Genomic DNA, 18,473 nt, shown 5'->3' with positions numbered 1-18,473 from the left:
AATTTAAGTTCATAAAAATTAATAAAACCCCAAAAGAGAAAACTGAGTTTGAAGTTTTTGTTGAACTCACAACACATAAAAGATCTGTTTTTGTAACACATATAGTTTCTTGGGTTCAAATTTTGGGAAAATAATCATTGATACATGAAAAAAATATGTCGGAAAAATATGTTGAAAAGAAGATGAGTTGTTCATATTATTTGATTTGATATAGTTTGGTAATACTCACTGGTCCACTTTGATGCTAGAGAGTGGTTGGCCATATGGCTTGAACAGCAAAACATATGCGCTTCTGTGTAAATACAATACTATCAAAACATGAACAAAAATTCTATGAAAATACAAAACATACAGTATATATGAGTAAATTGCTTACGGGTCTGACTTCAATATAACCCCACTCCTCTTCATCCATCTAGAATCCCTGCGGTTGCTACTGCTATATTGAAATTAACTACCCTAGATAGTTTATTTCACATTCTTACACACATGACAAACAAAAAAACATTCAAAACATATAAATAATCTAAAAAGGGGCCAATTTAACACCTTTTCTCACACAGGTGGTAAGCATTGATAACAGAAAAAATAGATGAACAACCACTGTGAAAAATACACCCAAAGAGTTAGTGAATCTAGATATAGAACATGCAATCACTCATAAAACAACATGAATAAATAAAGGAAAACATAACAACTCACCCTCACCGAAATCAATCAAACAACACTGTAAATCTACAATTAACAAAAACAAACAGTAAAAAATCAAAAAATCAAACATGCAAAAATTAAAAAAAAAAGAAAAAGAAAAAAAGAAACATGCAACAATATAAATCTATTAAACAGAAGTTAAGACATTAAGGAATTTGACCTACTATTTTACTTGTATATTCGATTTTTGGAATTTTGAGTGAATGAATGGCAAAAGAACATATAACAAAATAACAGAAGCGTACCCCATTGGAGGAAGCTTGCCCGGCCAACTAGCCACAGACATCAACAAAGGTACAAAGCCCGATTGCACTGAAGAATCAGAAGACCAAATCACTATATGAGCAACCCAAATGAGAGGTAGAGGGGAGCAAGCGATCGAGAGAGAGAGAGAGAGAGAGGCAAAGAGAGAAACTAAGAAATTGAATTTGATGAAGCTCCAAACCAAGAAGGCGCAACTAACATATTTTTAGTTGCGCAAATTAATCTCCAAATTAATCTCCAAACCAAGAAGGCGCAACTAAGATATGTTAGTACCTTGTAAGTTATTTAACTTATTTGTTAGTTACACAAATTAATCTCCAAACCAAGAAATTGATCATTGAAGAAGATGTTCCCATATAACACCCTTGTGTATTTGTTCAATTCGAATTAATGAAATCACTCTATTGTTCAATTCGACGATAACATGTACATAGTTCGTTCTTTTGTCAAAAGATGAAATCACCTACTACATCTACGTGCATATGCATGTAGATAACATTTCATATATATATATCATTACCCCACATCTTAAGGACCCATGCCATGGCTAATTGCCTGAGCTACTTAGAGCAACTCTAACGGGAGCTGGAGCCCGATAGACGGGCAATTTTGAAGACCCAATAGCCCCAACTACAACGGTACAACCTCCAGCCCATGTGGGCGATTGGGGAGGGGGGGCTCGAGTGAAAAGCCTAGCTCGAATCGATGGCCCTGAGAACCTGAGGCCCAAGTGATGCAACGCTGATGTCAGGGTGACGACAGCCACGATTTAATTATTTTTACTTCAGGCGCGCGTGGGGGTGCGTCCTCGACAACATTTCAAGCGCTGGGGCCGACGGTGCAAACGGTAGAAATGTTACCGTTGGTGGCCACGTGGCACGTTCTCGTCCGTTGGATTTCAATGGTTACTTTTTGTGGACCATTGGATTTCCAACGATAAAAAAAAATTTGAAACCTTCCGCAATATCAACCGTTGGATTTGAGATCAACGGTCCACGTTATTCGCCTTTAAAAATTAAAAAAAAAATCACATTAAAAAATTGTGAAATGTTACCATTGTGCCACGTGGCACAATCTGAAGGGTTGGATTTCAATTTTTTTTTTTTTTTTGGGATAATTAGAATCCCCCTGTAATATTTTAACAACTTTTAGACCAAACATATGTTTCTTTTTAAGATTTGATTAAGACACTTTAACCAACAACCACGTCAGCATTTGTTGTTTATTTAAATTACATATTTTTTTTAAGCTAAAATTCTAATTATCGGTTTCCAAATATGTCCTTTTAAGAGTTTTTTTATTTTTTATTTTTTATTTTTATGTGGCCTCTTTTTTTAGGGGAATATTTTCTGCTTGTTGATAATGTTTGGAAATTAATCTTCACGTTTGAAATTTGTGATCTCCCATTGCACAAACAATCTTTAGTACGTTTTTAATTACAATAACAAACACATTTGCCACGATAATTACTTTACGTACCAAATGACTAGTACGTTCAAACTAATATCATTTTATGTACCAAATGACTAGTACGTTCAAAATTAATATTTCTTTACATACTAAATAAGTGGTACGTTCAAAAGTAACATCACTTTATGTACCAAACGACGGGTAGGTTCAAAATTAATATTATTTATGTACCAAATTAATGACTGGTACGTTTAAAATTAATATTACTTTATGTACCAAATGACTGGTACGTTCAAAATAAATATTACTTTAAGTAAAAAATAAGTGTTACGGACTAAATTGTCATTACATATCGTGCAAAAAAATTGCTACATTACAAACTCGCTTTACATGCCATACCAAATATATATACATACCAAAATGCACAATGTACAATGTACATTAAATAACGTACCAAAGCACAAGGCAAAGCATACCTATATTTTGCGCTCATGATTAACAAATAGTTCAATTGCAGCTACAAATTAAGAGGGTTAGAAGAGAGTGGAAGACCTTTTTTTTCATAAGAAAAACAAAATCATGCTCGGGGGACATAAGTTGTCATGCAGGTGGAAAAATTTTCTGGTAGGAAATAATTATAATTAATATATATTATAAAATTCAAATGCTTCTTATCTGCAGGGAGGATATGTATTATGCAGTATTTGTTTTGATTCAAACTCTGAGATATAAGTTAGGCAAGAATTTAGGAAACTTTATTTTTGTTATCGTGAAGAATTTATGATTCTGGGCATCAGTGTTTTGCTTTGATAAAATCTATGGCAGGTTTTGTAATTTAAGTACTATAAAATGGGCAAATAAAAATCATGTGGCACCAAAATTGTAGGAAAATGTTTAATTAAATTTCTAAAGTGAACAGATGTTTAGTCTAAAAAATTAAAAAAGCAAGCGCCTATATCAAAACACCTTTTTTTTCTAATCCAATGGTAGAAATTAATTAAGTTAATAAAAAATTAATTAAAAAATCCGAAATTTTTTTTTTTAAAAAAATGGTTGTACTTTTCTATAAATACCTTCTCATTATCTTCAACCTTACACTACAATTTCATATTTTCTGAAATACTTTCAACCACATTCCATTCTTTCTCTCAAAGTTTCAATCCAATCGGTTTCAACAAAATGACTAATGATGTAGGTAGGAATTGGATGCTTATTGAAGATGTTACGTTGTGTTCTAGCTGGGTTGAAGTTACTCATGATCTAATTACGGGTAGTGAGATGTAGTTGCGAGAAATGTGGAGTCTTATTCATACCAAATATTGTGAGAAAATTGGTGGGAAAAGAACCAAAGAATCGATGTCCAATCGTTGGAGAATACTCAACCAATCGTTTAGTCTTTGGAAAGACGCCTTGGCACAAACTAGTGCTAATCTTCGAAGTGGGGAAAATTTAGCGGATCAGGTAACAATATATTATTTATTTTTTTGTACTATACCCAAATTTACATTAGCTACTTTGATTATAATTATTTCTTCTCCCGCATTGTGTAGACACTTCAAGCACAAGCTTGGTATAATGCCAAAACCAAAAACAAAAACAAATCATTCACCCAGTGGGAATGTTGGAATATTGTCAGAGATTGTCCTAAATTCAAAGTTGTGCCTGTCAGTCTAGAAGTTGTCATGAACAACACCCTTCTACACTCTACACCCGTTCATGACTTGCATGTTCATGAAACTGACACAGAAGAAGTGCCGAAAACGCCCCCTGAACAAGCGACGGGGTCGACCCGTTATCCAATTAGGCCTCAAGGTAAGAAGGCTTCAAAGAGAAAAATGAGTGTTTCCAAGAATGATTATGCAAAATATATGGAAGAACTTGCTCACCAAGGTGAATTGACTTTGGCACGGGAAATGGTTAAATTTGAGGCTGATAAGGCTAGAGATGAGGCAAAAGCTGTAGCTGCTAAGAGATTATTTCAAGCTAATGAGAAATAAAGAGAACTACTTAGGCAAGAAAAGGAAAAGTTTAAAGAAGAAAGAAGGGCTCAACAAGATTGTGACATTATGAAGGAGCCTGTTGAGGCGATGTCTTCGAATTATAAATATTTTTCGAATTCGGAGAAAGCGAACGCGGTGCGAATGCAATGCTGTCATCGCATCTAACGATCTTTCATTCTCCGCCTTGAACCTCTTAACATATATGCGGAGTGACTCCTCAAGTCATTCTTCATGTTGAAAAGCTGGTCAGACTTTTTCTTGATCGAGCAGTAGGATGAATATTCCTTAGTGAAAACCAAGGAAAGTTCGCTGAAGTTCCAAATTGAACATAGCGGCAGGGTGTGGACTAGTCCTGCTTCTCGCCTTGGAGCGTCGTGGCAAAGATCTTGCACATGAAAGCGTCATTGTTGGCATAGAAGGTTATGGCACTTCGGCAGTGCATTAGGTCATTGTCCGAATCTTCATCTCCTTTGAACAAGGTGAAATGTGGCGAACTGAACTTTTGCAATCGTTTCATCTACTCGATCTCGTCTGTAAAACGTGACCTGCTCAAGTTAGCCATGTTTCTTCAAGGGGCATTGTCCATAGTGTCAATGCGCTGGAATTCGCTCAGCTGCTTTGCTACGAGCCTTTGTATTTCCTCATTGATTTGTGCCTGGTGGGGCCGCGGCTGCGATGCACGTGGTTCGCCTTGTGCTGCTCGTCGTCGCTCTTACCAATGCCAGCTAGTGGAACTTGAGCTGGACTGCTTTCGTGCTCTTCTTTGGGTGTCATGCGGCTGCCTACTTCGTTGCCTCGTAGGAGAATCTCCTTGTGGGCCTAGCCTTGTGTGGACGCTTATCCTGGAATGTCTTGAGTGGTCGTCGAAGTATGGACCCAACCTCGAATGCACACTGACTCATTAATCGAGTTGGGAATGAACGCTTCTCTACGCATCTAGGCGGGAGAAGACGTTTCCCAGAAGTCCCAAATGAGAGTGCACACTACCCGAAGGCACGGTTCATGGTGGGCTGAGTGGCTCTTTACCAGAACGTCGCTGGAACGAGTCATGTTATTCCGTATTGTCCTGTTTCAGGACACCTCGTTTGGGGCACGCTGCATCTCGATGCGCTCGAGGAGTTGGTTCACCAAGGTGGTCTGTTGTACGAGGGCATTCGTCAAATTGGCGACCTGCTGGGGCAGTGGTGCTTACCATGTGGATTGGAAGAACCTAGAAAATGAGTGTCTCCATGTGTGGTGGAAGTATAATGGACTGCAGGCATAAAGCTTGAGCTTAAAGTGGGCATTCTTGCAGAAAAGTGGGGTGAAAGTAACCTTGAATTGATCGTGGGACCGATGGTAGGAATTTGGATCGCTGAAGGTAGCCTTAGAATGGATTGGGCCGCTGGTCGGGTCGTCGGAGCGGGTCACGGAGTGCGCTGGACCTATGTCTGCTCGCCTTAGGCCTACATGGCCGTGGGCTTTCCTAGCCGTTAGGCTGCCACTTCATGGCCTACTGGCTGGGTGGCTTGGGCTTCGACTTGTTAAATTGCTTAGCTGGCAGCAGCTGCCACGTTCTGGACTCAGGTTTGGGCCTGCAGTCGCCCTGGGCCTGCTATGGCAGCTGCCAAGTTTTGGGCCTCCTGCCCATGGGCTTCCTGGCTAAGGTTTGGTTGGGAATGGCGCTGCAACGACAGTGGCAGTGGAAGTGGTGTCGTGGCCTGGTGGCATTGCCGTGGCTACTGGGTCATGATGGTGGTGGTAGTGGAGTGGCTCCGCGGGGATGGGGCTCCTCCTGCCGTCGCGTTAAGCCTTGAAGATCTTTGTCATGGGGCTATGTCCTCATCTCCACTCCTCAATCCAAATCCTTGCATGTATGGGGTTCCATTCGTCGTAGTTTCTGAATTTCCTACCATTGTATCCTTTCTCTAGGGATTGATCAAGAAACTTTTCTAGGAAAAAGTAATTTATACGATGTGTGAGAAATTCAACGTAAAAGAAAATTCAAGAAACAAATGCGAGAGGCTTCTTCGAGTATTTTGAATCAGCTCTCAATGAAAGCATCAATTTGTCGATGCAAATTTCCGCCGTCTTCAGTCTTGACGAAAATGTACCTGCAAAACAATCAACACCTTTGATTAAAGACCTAAGCCTCAAGCGCCCACGAGGTGAGGAGGGTTAAGTCAACAGATCTCCAATGCCTAATATAGTTTCATTTCCCTTGAGAAAATTGCCCGAGAACATTCATATTGTATTTTGTGCCTTGTGGTGAAATATGAACTGTTTGTGAAATAATTTTTAGTATATTTTTACTCCTTGTTTTGAGCATTTTAAACTCGAAGTTTACAAGTTTAATAAATTAATTAATTTTGGCCGCGTCAAAATTGTCCAGGAAGTTTAATATCTGCGGGCACATGGAAACTTGGTAAACAATGTGGTTTGGCAGCAGCCAGCTGCTGTTTATTAAATGTTGAAGTCTGGAGAGCCAAAGGATTCCTAGCTAATCTCAACAACAAAATCCCCAACCGTTTGTGGAATCATTCATATGGGTATGATTGATTTCAAGTCATCTGTTTCTTGAGAGAGAGAGAATTGACAGATTGTCTTTTGGCAAATAATACGTGTGATTGACAGTGAAAGCAGATGAGAGTTTGGTTAATGTTGATATCTACCACATGGAAACTTATGCAATATAGAATTCCATGAGTCCAGCTTCGTGCATCTCTGTGTGCACAGACAGATTCAAACTACAACACACACATACACACCAAAAGCAAAAAAAAAAGGTACAAACGGATAAGTTAACAAAGAAACGCTTGTTTTTTAGCTTATTGAAGAAAAAGTACGCAATCTAGTAAAAAGTAAAAACTGGAATCAGAAAAAGAAAAAAAGTGGAAGGTGATAAAAGATTAGGCGAATCAAACCAATATTATAGTTTTACTCTTCTCTAGCTTAAGGCGGCTAAAAAAAACTAAGTTTCGAGAGTTTGTTGTCGAGCTACTAGTATAACCTACTTTCTTCTTGCTCATAGTAATTAGAAAGAATCAAACTCTAATAAAGTACCTCTCGTCTCCTCCTACTCCTAACCAGTATCTTCGAACAAAACGTCATGAATTAAAGCAGAAGGTTCCTTGAATGGGTTTCTAACATCACCTGATACAAAGCAAAACGAGCTAAACCGTGGACCTTTGGGTAAAGGTACCAGCATTTACTCACAAGGAGAGTGCAAAAGTAGAAGTAATATATTCAGTTCTAATTGTAATTGTTGCTATTTGCTGCAAAGTAGTTGCTATTAACTTGTTGCAAATATGCCTTGTAAATCTAAGCCAATTAACTCTCTTTTTTTGTCACTTATTCACTAGTGTTTAGGTTATATTCAGTTCTTAATTAATTAGTATCTTAGTTATTAGTGATCCAATTGAGATATATGAAATTCACTAATTGAAATTTGCATAAAAAAGCATATAGAAATTAGTTGTAATACGTGTGTACTTGACCGCGAATTAAAGTCAACCCAAATAAAGAGGCAAGCTTATTTACCAGAGAAGTGAGTCATAAGCCGAGCTTTAATGAGAAAGGAGGCCGGCGCCTATAAACTGAAAAATAGGCCAATTCAATGTAAAATGTTGGTTGGTATCCACCTCCAACTACTCCCACCAACTGCCCTAATTTATACGCCAAAAAAATCTCTATCTCTATCTCCATCTATATGCATATGTATAATAATTTTGAAGTCCAAACTTTCTATAATTGAAAAAAAAAAAATACACTTGTTAGGAGTGTAAAATGAAAATTTTAAAATGCTAATAATAATTTTCTTTAATTAACCTCTTCACTAATTATTAGTATAATATCTAATCGTCCTTCTCTTCACTTATAAGTACAATCACATTATTATTCTCTCATTCTTTTGTAAAATGTTGTTGTATTGAAAAGAAGAAAAAAAAACTCCACATGGAATTCCCCAAATTGAGGAGAGAAAAAAGTCAATCAACTCAATCGCATAACATTTTGCAACCACATAATATTTTCATGGCAATATAGGACGAATTAACATCATGGCCAACTTTCTCTCCTTCCTTTTTAAACCCCTTCTCCTACCTTCCTCTCCATAACATAAATCTCAAACACCCCCCTCCCTCCAAAAAAAAAAAAAACTCACAAACCCACCTAATAAGCTTTCTCTCCCTCCCCCCCCCCCCCTCTCTCTCTCTCTCTCTCTCTCTCTCTCTCTCTCGTTGCCATGGGGCCACAGCGTCGTTTCGAGCCGATTTCGAGATGTAGCACCGAGGGAAGATCAAACCAAACCGTGGCAGCAGACCTTGATGGCACACTTCTTGTGTCACGAAGTGCCTTCCCATATTTCATGCTTGTAGCTATTGAAGCTGGTAGTCTCCTAAGAGGCCTAGTGCTATTACTATCAGTCCCATTTGTGTATTTCACCTACTTGTTTTTATCAGAGTCCATAGCAATCAAAACCTTCATCTTCATTTCCTTTGCTGGTCTCAAAATGAAGGACATTGAGATAGTGTCACGCTCCGTGCTTCCGAAATTTTACGCCGAAGACGTTCACCCTCAAACCTGGAAGGTGTTCAACTCATTCGGAAAGCGTTACGTAATCACAGCAAACCCTAGAATTTTGGTTGAACCTTTTGTCAAGACTTATCTAGGAGCTGATAAAGTTCTTGGCACTGAGTTGGAAGCAACAAAATCTGGGAGGGCAACTGGGTTTGTGAGTAAACCAGGTGTTCTAGTTGGAGAGCACAAAAGAGAGGCAGTTCGCAAGGAGTTTGGTACAAACTTGCCTGATTTGGGACTGGGAGATAGAGAGACCGACCATGATTTCATGTCCATTTGCAAGGTATATTATAAAATGAAATTTTCAGTACTTACTATTAATTTCTTTTTTTTTTATTTTTTTTATTAAGAGCTGTCATTTGTATTCCTAAAAAATTATTCTGCACTCAACTATATTAAAATAGAGCAAAAAATTTGTATTAAAAAATACACGATAATATTTTAGGAGTGCCAATAACATTATTTTTTATTTTTTTTGTTTCTATTCTTGATGTTGTGAGCATTTAAGGTTGAACTTTGTGAGCTGTTTGTTAGCTGAAATAAGCGGTACAAATTAAAAAGGGGCACTGCCCATTCACCTAGATTTATTACAAGTTTGGTGAAAACCTTGATATCAACTAATATGGTGAGTTACTATACAATATATATGCAGTTTTTGGGAAATGTTTGAATGTGCTGGAAATACGGTCTGATACATTATGTGTTATAATACAAGTAGTTGTAATTTTGTTTTTTTTTTTTTAAGTATCCAACCACTTGTATTATGACAATTGATGTACATGGCCATGTTTCCGGCACTCTGCATTTTGGAGGAACGATTTTAACCTCTTGTAGCCTCTCATTGTTTTTTTGTGAGTTTTTTGGATACCATTTATCCCCATGCTTTTTAACTGGTATTCTGATTCTTTTAACCTTGATTTCTAATTTGTGACCTGTAAAGCACCAAAATCATATTTATTTCACATTGTGTCCAACTGACAAACCCCGGCCATACGCTCTTCATGCCCCAACCCACTCTCTTTATTCAATTCAATTAAGTCCCACATGAAACAGTTATTTAGTTAGCGCCATACTTGTGACTTCCCAAGCTTCTTTTCACCACAAGTTGTATATCCAGTTAAACAAAGTTGTTTTCAGCGCTCTATATATGTGACGCCCAATTTGTCTGAAGACAAGACAGTGTAAGATGACATTTTTTTGGAATATTGTAAAACTCTTTTAAGTATTATTTTAACGCAAGTATACATTATTGGACCATGTTTGATCACAACAATCGCATTACCCTTTTTTTTTTTTATCCCAACTAAATTCTGTTCAATGACAATTTGACTTAAAATTCTTCTGATGTAACCACATGAGTCAAAATTTTCAGAAACCAAATTCCCGTTTTAAACTGTGTTGACTTGTTAATTGCAGGAAGGTTACATGGTCCAAAGGACTAGATGTGAGCCGCTACCAAGAAACAAGCTTCTCAGTCCAGTCATATTTCATGAGGGCAGATTAGTCCAGAGACCTACCCCAATAGTTGCCCTATTGACTTTCCTATGGATGCCGATTGGTATCCTCCTCGCCGTCCTCAGAGTCTACACCAACATCCCATTGCCTGAGAGAATTGCAAGATATAACTACAAACTCCTAGGGATTAACCTTATAGTTAAAGGCACGCCTCCCCCTCCGCCCAAGAAAGGTCATAGTGGGGTCCTATTCATTTGCAACCACCGTACGGTCCTAGACCCCGTTGTCATGGCAGTTGCCCTAGGAAGAAAAATCAGTTGTGTCACATATAGTATTAGCAAATTTACAGAACTAATTTCTCCGATTAAGGCCGTGGCTTTGTCGAGGGAGAGAGAGAAGGACGCGGCAAACATCAAGCGTTTGCTCGAGGAAGGCGACTTGGTGATCTGCCCAGAAGGCACTACGTGCAGGGAGCCGTTTCTGTTGAGGTTTAGTGCGCTATTTGCTGAGCTCACTGATAGAATTGTGCCTGTTGCAATCAACACAAAACAAAGTGTGTTTTATGGGACAACGGTTAGAGGACACAAATTGTTGGACCCTTACTTTGCGTTCATGAATCCGATGCCGACGTACGAGATTACGTTCTTGAACCAGCTCCCGTCGGAGCTCACTTGCAAAGGCGGGAAATCTGCCTTTGAAGTTGCAAATTATATCCAGAGGGTGTTGGCTGGAACTTTAGGGTTTGAGTGCACAAATTTAACTAGGAAGGACAAGTATAGCATACTTGCAGGGACAGATGGCAGAGTTCTATCATCCAACAAGGAAAAAGAAAGGGAAAAGCACAAGCAAAAAGTTTAATTAAGCATGGGATCAAGTTAATTTTTATTTTTAATCACCTACATCATGAAGATGATGAATTCTCTATTGTTTTCCAATATTTTCAATGTTTTTTTTTTTTTTCGCATAACAATGAAACTGATTGTGACAAATCCCATAAAAAGTATATTACCATATTATACCTTATTATTTTTATGCAAGTGTACACTACACTAGCACTTTCATATATGTTGGTAGTGGCAAGGGCAGGACCTAGTTAAGATGATTAGGTGACTGCCTGGCTGGTATAAATGTGAAATTTAAGGCACTTGCCTCATAAAAAAAACCAACGTCAAAACATAGAGACAAAATTATGAACACCTGGAAAACTGGAAAACTAGAAGGTTTGTTCCTGACGATTTATAGTACCCAATTATGTTTGGTGGAAGAGCAATCTAACTAACATCATTCCAGAAATATTGTGAAGGAGGCCCGGTCTTCTCCATGGAAGTTTGAGAGTAAAATTTTCTGACCATGTAAGGCAGTTTCAAATTAATTAATTCGGTGACCATCTAAAAATAAGCACATGATTCGTGTGTTGAAAACTTTTTAGCCTGAATATTTAGGTAAACATTAGCTGATTGAATATGCCTTGATATCGTGGAGATCATTTTGAGAAGCCTTATTTTCAGATGTGTCCTAATACTCAATACGAAATCTCATACCTCTTGCATTTTATTCTATCTCACTTTACCCTCAGCAGTATCTCACGTTATCCCATTTTGTCAACTGGGGTTGAGAGAAGGTTGGTTTGGTTGAAATGGAAGAGGTTCTTTTTCTTTTTTTTTTGGCAGTGAATATATAAGGATAGGTTATAAGGGAATTTGGCGTAATTTTGGCAGAGTTTTTGATCTTTTTATATCTTCACGGTATGATGATTTTTGTAGTTTCAAATGCTACAAATGCGAACATGAGTTGAAAGACCGAAAAACTTGCCACACACGGTAATTTGTTACTAAAAACAAATTAAAAACTTTAATATCTTTAACTCAAAACCCTCTATATTCGCATAAATATGCAAAACCTATATTTTGGCGTCGTAACACCTTCGTCATTAATTTCTGTCGCTCAACTCCCCTGCGGAACTCGCTAGCCTAGCTACCATCTTGACTAATACACTGGAGGGAGGAATAACTCATCGAGACACGAGAATGATGGAGAGGGTTAGGCTGAAATCAACCATTAGGCAGCAGAGATTCGACTACAGTACTGTGTTTTCCATGACTTTCACCACAATAACGGTTAGGGTTTTTAGAACATTTAGGTTTTGTGTTTTGGTTACTCTAATTAATCATTTGGATCAGTTCTTATTTCCACAGTATATATATACTCCTTAATCGTCTCACTCCATTGTTCACAGAGTAGGGATCGATAGTACTTTCATATTGTCTGTATATGACCATGTATTTCCTACATAGGATCAACAATATATCAATATAGACGGTCACTACATGTTCAGTTCTTGGTACATGTAGAAAAAGGTATGTAGGCTAAAAATTATATTTGTTATTGATACATGAATGTGGAAAAATGGAAGAGAATGCAAATGGAAGAGAATGCTTATGGAAGAGAATGCAAATGGAAGAGAATGCTTAATTTTTTCTCATTGTGTTTCTCTACAAGATTACAAGGATATATATATATGATACAAGTGTGTAGGTAGGACAAGGTAGCCGTCCTAGTGTGTAGGTAGGACGGCTGTAGAGGACAAGGTAGCCGTCCTAGTGTGTAGGTAAGACAAGGTAGGACATCTGTAGGACGGCTTGACGGCTGTAGGACGGCTGTAGGACGGCTTGACGGCTGTAGGACGGCTAGTGTGTAGGTAGGACAAGGTAGGACGGCTGTAGGACGGCTGTAGGACGGCTTATTCTTCCAATAATAATATTATATACAATTACACAAGGACTCCAACCATATTCCTTATTTGTCTAACACTCCCCCTCAAGTTGGAGAGTGGATGTCAAGAACTCCCAACTTGCGTAACATACCCGAAAACTTTTCTTTCCCAAGAGGTTTGGTAAACAAGTCTGCCAACTGTTGTGCCGTACCCACATGCTTGGTCTCTATTGTGCCATATACAATCTTATCTCGTATAAAGTGACAATTCATCTCAATGTGACGAGTTCGTTCATGAAAAACAGGATTGGCAGCTATATGTAACGCTGCTTGATTATCACAAAATAAAATGGAAGGACCATCCAAAGAAATGTTCAAATCCTTCAACAAAAAACGAAGCCAAACTATCTCGCAACAAGCACCTGCCATGGCCCTATATTCTGCTTCTGCTGAAGAGAGCGAAACGGTTTTCTGTCGTTTCGTCCGCCAAGAAATCAAAGAACCGCCCAAGAATACACAATACCCAATAGTCGAAAGGCGAGTGATAGGGCAACCTGCCCAATCAGAATCACAAAACGCAGTTAACTTGGTCTGGTTATCAGAACGAAATAATAAACCTTGACCTGGAGTAGCCTTCAAATAACGAACAATACGAAGCGCAGCATCCATATGAGATATCCTTGGCTCGTGCATAAAACGGCTTAGAACATGCACAGAATAGGTGATATCCGGCCGAGTGATAGTGAGATATATTAACCGACCTACTAATCGTCGATACTTTTCAGGATCCTTGAGAAGTTCTCCTTTATCAGATAATTTTGTGTCATCCATAGGAAAAGCAATGGGTCGTGCTCCCAAAAAACCATAGTCCTTGAGAATCTCTAATGCATACTTGCGTTGAGGAATATAAATCCCTTGTTTAGAACGAGAAACCTCAATACCCAAAAAATATTTTAAATCACCAAGGTCTTTTATCCGAAAATTATCACGGAGAAAAGACTTCAGAGAATTAATGGCACTAGCATCATTGCCTGTAATCATAATATCATCCACATAAATGAGCAAAGCTGTGAAAGAAATACCAGACTTTTTAGTGAACAATGAATAGTCAGCTTTGGATTGTTGAAAACCGGCAGAAATGATGGCACTAGTGAATTTGGCAAACCATTGACGAGAAGCCTGCTTAAGACCATAAAGTGACTTGTGAAGGCGACACACAAGATTCTCTCCCTGTCGCCGAAGACCAGGAGGAGGAGACATATAGATTTCTTCATGTAAGTCACCATGTAAGAAAGCATTATTAACATCAAGCTGATGAAGAGACCAAGACTGACTAGCAGCAAGAGCAAGAAGACAACGCACCGTAATCATCTTAGCAGTAGGAGAAAAAGTGTCATGATAATCAATACCTTCAGCCTGAGTGAAGCCTTTAGCAACCAAACGAGCTTTGTAGCGGTCAATAGAGCCGTCGGAATTGTGCTTGAGTTTGTACACCCACTTACAACCAATGGGAATTTTGCCAGGGGGCAAGGAAGTTAAAGTCCAAGTACCATTAGCATGTAAAGCTTGAAGCTCCTCAGTCATAGCACGTTGCCAATTGGGGTCAGTGGCAGCCTCGGCAAAGGAGGAAGGCTCCACAGTCCGACTGACAGAGTTAATGTAAGAAAAATGCCTGGGAGAGTAACGGTGATAAGAAAGAAAATTACAAAGTGGATATCGCGTACCTTGTGTAGAACCGGGTTGTGAAGTCGAAGATGGGTGGGATGGCAGAATCACCTGCGAGCAAACGTAGTCTTTTAAATAGGATGGAGGTTTATGGGCACGGGAAGAGGTGCGGGGAAGGGGAGGAACGGGTAATGGGGCAGCAATGGAATCTGTGGGAGGCGTGGAAGGGGAGGAAGGTGGAGGAGGGTGAGGCGTCGGGGCAGGAAGGGGTGGGTTATATGTAAAGTCCAGAGGGGGTGGGGTGGGTAGGGTAGGCGAAGAGGAAGGGATAGGAGGGTGAGAAACGGCATAAGGGAAAGTAGTTTCGTGAAAGATGACGTCTCGACTAGTGAAAATGCGGTGATTGTCGAGATCGTAAAGGGTATAGGCCTTTTGTCCATGAGGATAACCGAGAAAAATGCAACGATGAGCCCGAGGGGAAAATTTGGTGGTGGGAGTGACAGAGGTGGCATATGCCAGACAACCAAAGACGCGAAAGTGGTCATAAGATGGGGTTTTCGAAAAGAGAACCTCAAATGGGGATTTATGATGGAGAAGACGGGTAGGGAGACGATTGATGAGATAAGTAGCGGTAAGAACACATTCCCCCCAAAACTTGATAGGAAGATGAGATTGAAAACGAAGGGCGCGAGTGGTTTCAAGAAGATGACGATGTTTTCTTTCAACAACGCCATTTTGTTGGGGGGTATAAACACAAGAAGTTTGTAAAAGCACCCCATGATCAGAGAAAAAACTACGAAGAGATAAAAATTCACCACCATTGTCAGTACGAATGCATTGGATGGTAGTGCGGAATTGGGTAGTGACATAAGCAAAAAAATCCTTAATTAATTGTTGAGTGTCAGATTTATGTTTCATGAGGAAGACCCACGTAAAGCGAGAAAAATCATCCACAATAGTTAAGAAATAATGAGCACCAGAAAGAGAAGATTGACGATTCGGGCCCCAAATATCACAATGAATTAAAGCAAAAGGGAAAGTTGATGAAATTGAACTCAAAAGAAAAGGTTGACGAGTTTGTTTTGCCAACGGACAAACATCATAAATATGACTAGAATCAAAAGTACAATTAAGAGAGCTAGATGCTAAAGCTTGCAAACGAGTGGAGGAGGGGTGACCTAGACGCCTATGCCAGAGGGAGAAGGGGATGGTAATGATGTTGCAGAGAGGTTGACGGGTGGGGAGAGAAGAGGTAAGGGCCACAAGGTAATACAGATCGCCACGTCGCTTACCCACACCAATCATCGCCTTCGAAACCAAGTCCTGCAAAACACACCAAGAAGGAAAGAAGGTTATGGAACACGATAATCCATCTGTAAGTTTACTAACCGATAAAAGGTCCACTCGGAAATTAGGGACACATAAAACATCCTTCAAAGTAACTGATGAATTTAAAGGAAGAGTGCCGGTAAAAGTAATGGGAGCGGAAGCACCACTAGGCAAAGAAACAGGCGGCAAATGTGAAGGAGAACGATTAACCAAACATGAAGCGGAAAAAGTAATATGATCCGTAGCACCACTGTCAAGAATCCATTGACCATGACGAGAGGTGACAGGTAACAAACCTTGGGCAAAATCAGTAGTGAGCACGGCATTGGCCTGAGGAGGGGTGGTGGTGTCACGTAGAGCAGCTAGAACACGGGAGTGCTGCTCGGCAGAGAGGTCAGGCATGGCAAGCTGCAAGTCATGCAAAGTGGGCTGGGCCCCGTGCACTTGGTGGGTCGCTGGAGTAGAAGAGGAGGCGGGGGCCTGGGTGCCTTGCACGTGATGGGCCTGGGTGAAATTATGGGGCCGGGAAGCAGAAAACCGTGGCTGCCGGGGAGGACTGGAATGTGCATGGCTGCGGGAAGAACTGGAAGCAGTGGCACGGCGCGGTGGTCGCCACGGTTGGCCATGGAGGGGATGGCCAACGGGATAGCCATGAAGTTTATGGCAGGTGTCTCGGGTATGATAATCAAAATTGCAGTAGGTGCAGTGGAGGGGAGGACGAGCAGAGGAGGGACGGGACGGGCCACGAACAGCCATGGCAGCAGGTTGATCGACAGAGCGGAGGACGCCCAGGGAGCGTTGTTTTTCAGCTTGAGACACCGAGGAACAGGCCTGACGAACAGTGGGAAGGGGATTCATTAAAAGAATCTGGTCACGAACAGCAGCAAAGGATTCGTTGAGGCCCATTAAAAATTGCATGAGTTGTTGACGGTCATGCTTGGCGTTGCAAGAGCACGTGCAGCCATCATTATAAGAAGCAAGCTCATCCCAGAGAGCTTTCAGGCGAGTAAAATAGGCGGAGATAGAAGAAGAACCTTGAGAAATTGTAGCAAGTTCCCGGTTGAGTTGGAAGATGCGTGGAGCATTACTCTGAGAGAAGCGTTCGCGAAGATCATCCCATACAGCTTGGACAGAGGTGGAAAAAAGCACAGATTCTTGAAGGTCAGGTTCCAAGGAATGCAGAAGCCAAGAGAGAATCATGTCATTGCAACGACGCCAAGCCGCGTGAGCATCAGGGTCGTCGGAGGAAGAAGGTTCTTGGATATCGCCAGTGATGAAACCAAGTTTATTCTTGGCACTCAAGGAAAGCTGCATGCCACGGGCCCAGGATGTGTAGTTATCACCATTCAACTTCTTGGATACAAGGACAAGATTCGGGTGGTCGGAATGATGAAGGGAAAAAACACCATCGGAAGAAGAAGAGTCAGCCATGGGAACGGCAGAGAAAGCTGCCGAAAAAACAAATTAGGGCTAGGGTTATAAACCTGCTCTGTATACCATGTAGAAAAAGGTATGTAGGCTAAAAATTATATTTGTTATTGATACATGAATGTGGAAAAATGGAAGAGAATGCAAATGGAAGAGAATGCTTAATTTTTTCTCATTGTGTTTCTCTACAAGATTACAAGGATATATATACATGATACAAGTGTGTAGGTAGGACGGCTGTAGAGGACAAGGTAGCCGTCCTAGTGTGTAGGTAGGACGGCTGTAGAGGACAAGGTAGCCGTCCTAGTGTGTAGGTAGGACAAGGTAGGACGGCTGTAGGACGGCTAGTGTGTAGGTAGGACAAGGTAGGACGGCTGTAGGACGGCTTGACGGCTGTAGGACGGCTTGATGGCTGTAGGACGGCTTATTCTTCCAATAATAATATTATATACAATTACACAAGGACTCCAACCATATTCCTTATTTGTCTAACAGTACATACAGGCAATGAGGGAGAAATTTCTATTAAGAAGCTGGTCCTATATTTCAACGTGGTATCTAGTACTACTCAACTAACAAATCGGTTAATTAATATAAGCCTCCATATATGCTTTTACGAGGGTGAGTGGGACGAATCACCCAGCTCGATCAGTGGTCCCTTTCTAATCTTCATTGCATGAGCAGAAGCGCATGTATGCCATGGTGACCATATCTTTTAGGGTTAGTGTCTCTCCTTTTATATACTTAAATTTTACCAGCTCAATCGTTCTTGTTCGTCCAATAAAATTAGGGCTTTCGGATTGACATATGGTATTGGTACACTAATATCATGTTGTTTCATGTCAAGGATACAACGTTATGTAAACCTAAACTTACAAATATTTTTGTATAACACAAGACATTATTGTAACAGTATACATGTGCTATATAAGTCATTCTCCC

General features: G+C 40.0%; 2 protein-coding genes across 2 annotated transcripts; one reads left to right on the top strand and one right to left on the bottom strand.

The window, feature by feature from the left end:
* The first annotated feature begins 8,038 nt into the window (after positions 1–8,038).
* LOC137723037 (glycerol-3-phosphate 2-O-acyltransferase 6-like) lies at positions 8,039–11,397 on the top strand. Its single transcript, XM_068462190.2, has 2 exons — positions 8,039–9,225; positions 10,359–11,397. Exons 1-2 carry the CDS (start codon positions 8,608–8,610, stop codon positions 11,253–11,255), a joined length of 1,515 nt encoding a protein of 504 aa, XP_068318291.1. The 5' UTR covers positions 8,039–8,607; the 3' UTR covers positions 11,256–11,397.
* A 4,560-nt stretch (positions 11,398–15,957) lies between these two features.
* On the bottom strand, positions 15,958–17,686 carry LOC137721754 (uncharacterized). The gene is made up of 2 exons (XM_068460776.2): positions 16,400–17,686; positions 15,958–16,097 (listed from the first exon to the last, which is right to left on the bottom strand). The coding sequence occupies exons 1-2, from the start codon at positions 17,532–17,534 to the stop codon at positions 16,063–16,065; spliced, it is 1,170 nt and encodes a 389-aa protein (XP_068316877.1). The 5' UTR covers positions 17,535–17,686; the 3' UTR covers positions 15,958–16,062.
* Between the last annotated feature and the right edge of the window lie 787 nt (positions 17,687–18,473).

The sequence above is a fragment of the Pyrus communis genome, chromosome 4, assembly GCF_041283825.1.
Source record: "Pyrus communis isolate YQ-2024b chromosome 4, ASM4128382v1, whole genome shotgun sequence".
Taxonomy (NCBI): Eukaryota; Viridiplantae; Streptophyta; class Magnoliopsida; order Rosales; family Rosaceae; genus Pyrus; species Pyrus communis.
This window is presented reverse-complemented; position numbering and strand designations above follow the sequence as displayed.

What these genes read in the sequence shown, in the direction of transcription:
- LOC137723037 (XM_068462190.2), top strand. Translation starts at nt 8,608, where the DNA reads ATGGGGCCACAGCGTCGTTTCGAGCCGATTTCGAGATGTAGCACCGAG. An exon ending in ATTTCATGTCCATTTGCAAG is followed by an intron (nt 9,226 to 10,358) that starts GTATATTATAAA and finishes TGTTAATTGCAG; the next exon opens with GAAGGTTACATGGTCCAAAG.
- LOC137721754 (XM_068460776.2), bottom strand. Translation starts at nt 17,534, where the DNA reads ATGGCTGACTCTTCTTCTTCCGATGGTGTTTTTTCCCTTCATCATTCC. An exon ending in CACTACTGATTTTGCCCAAG is followed by an intron (nt 16,098 to 16,399) that starts GTTTGTTACCTG and finishes TGTGTTTTGCAG; the next exon opens with GACTTGGTTTCGAAGGCGAT.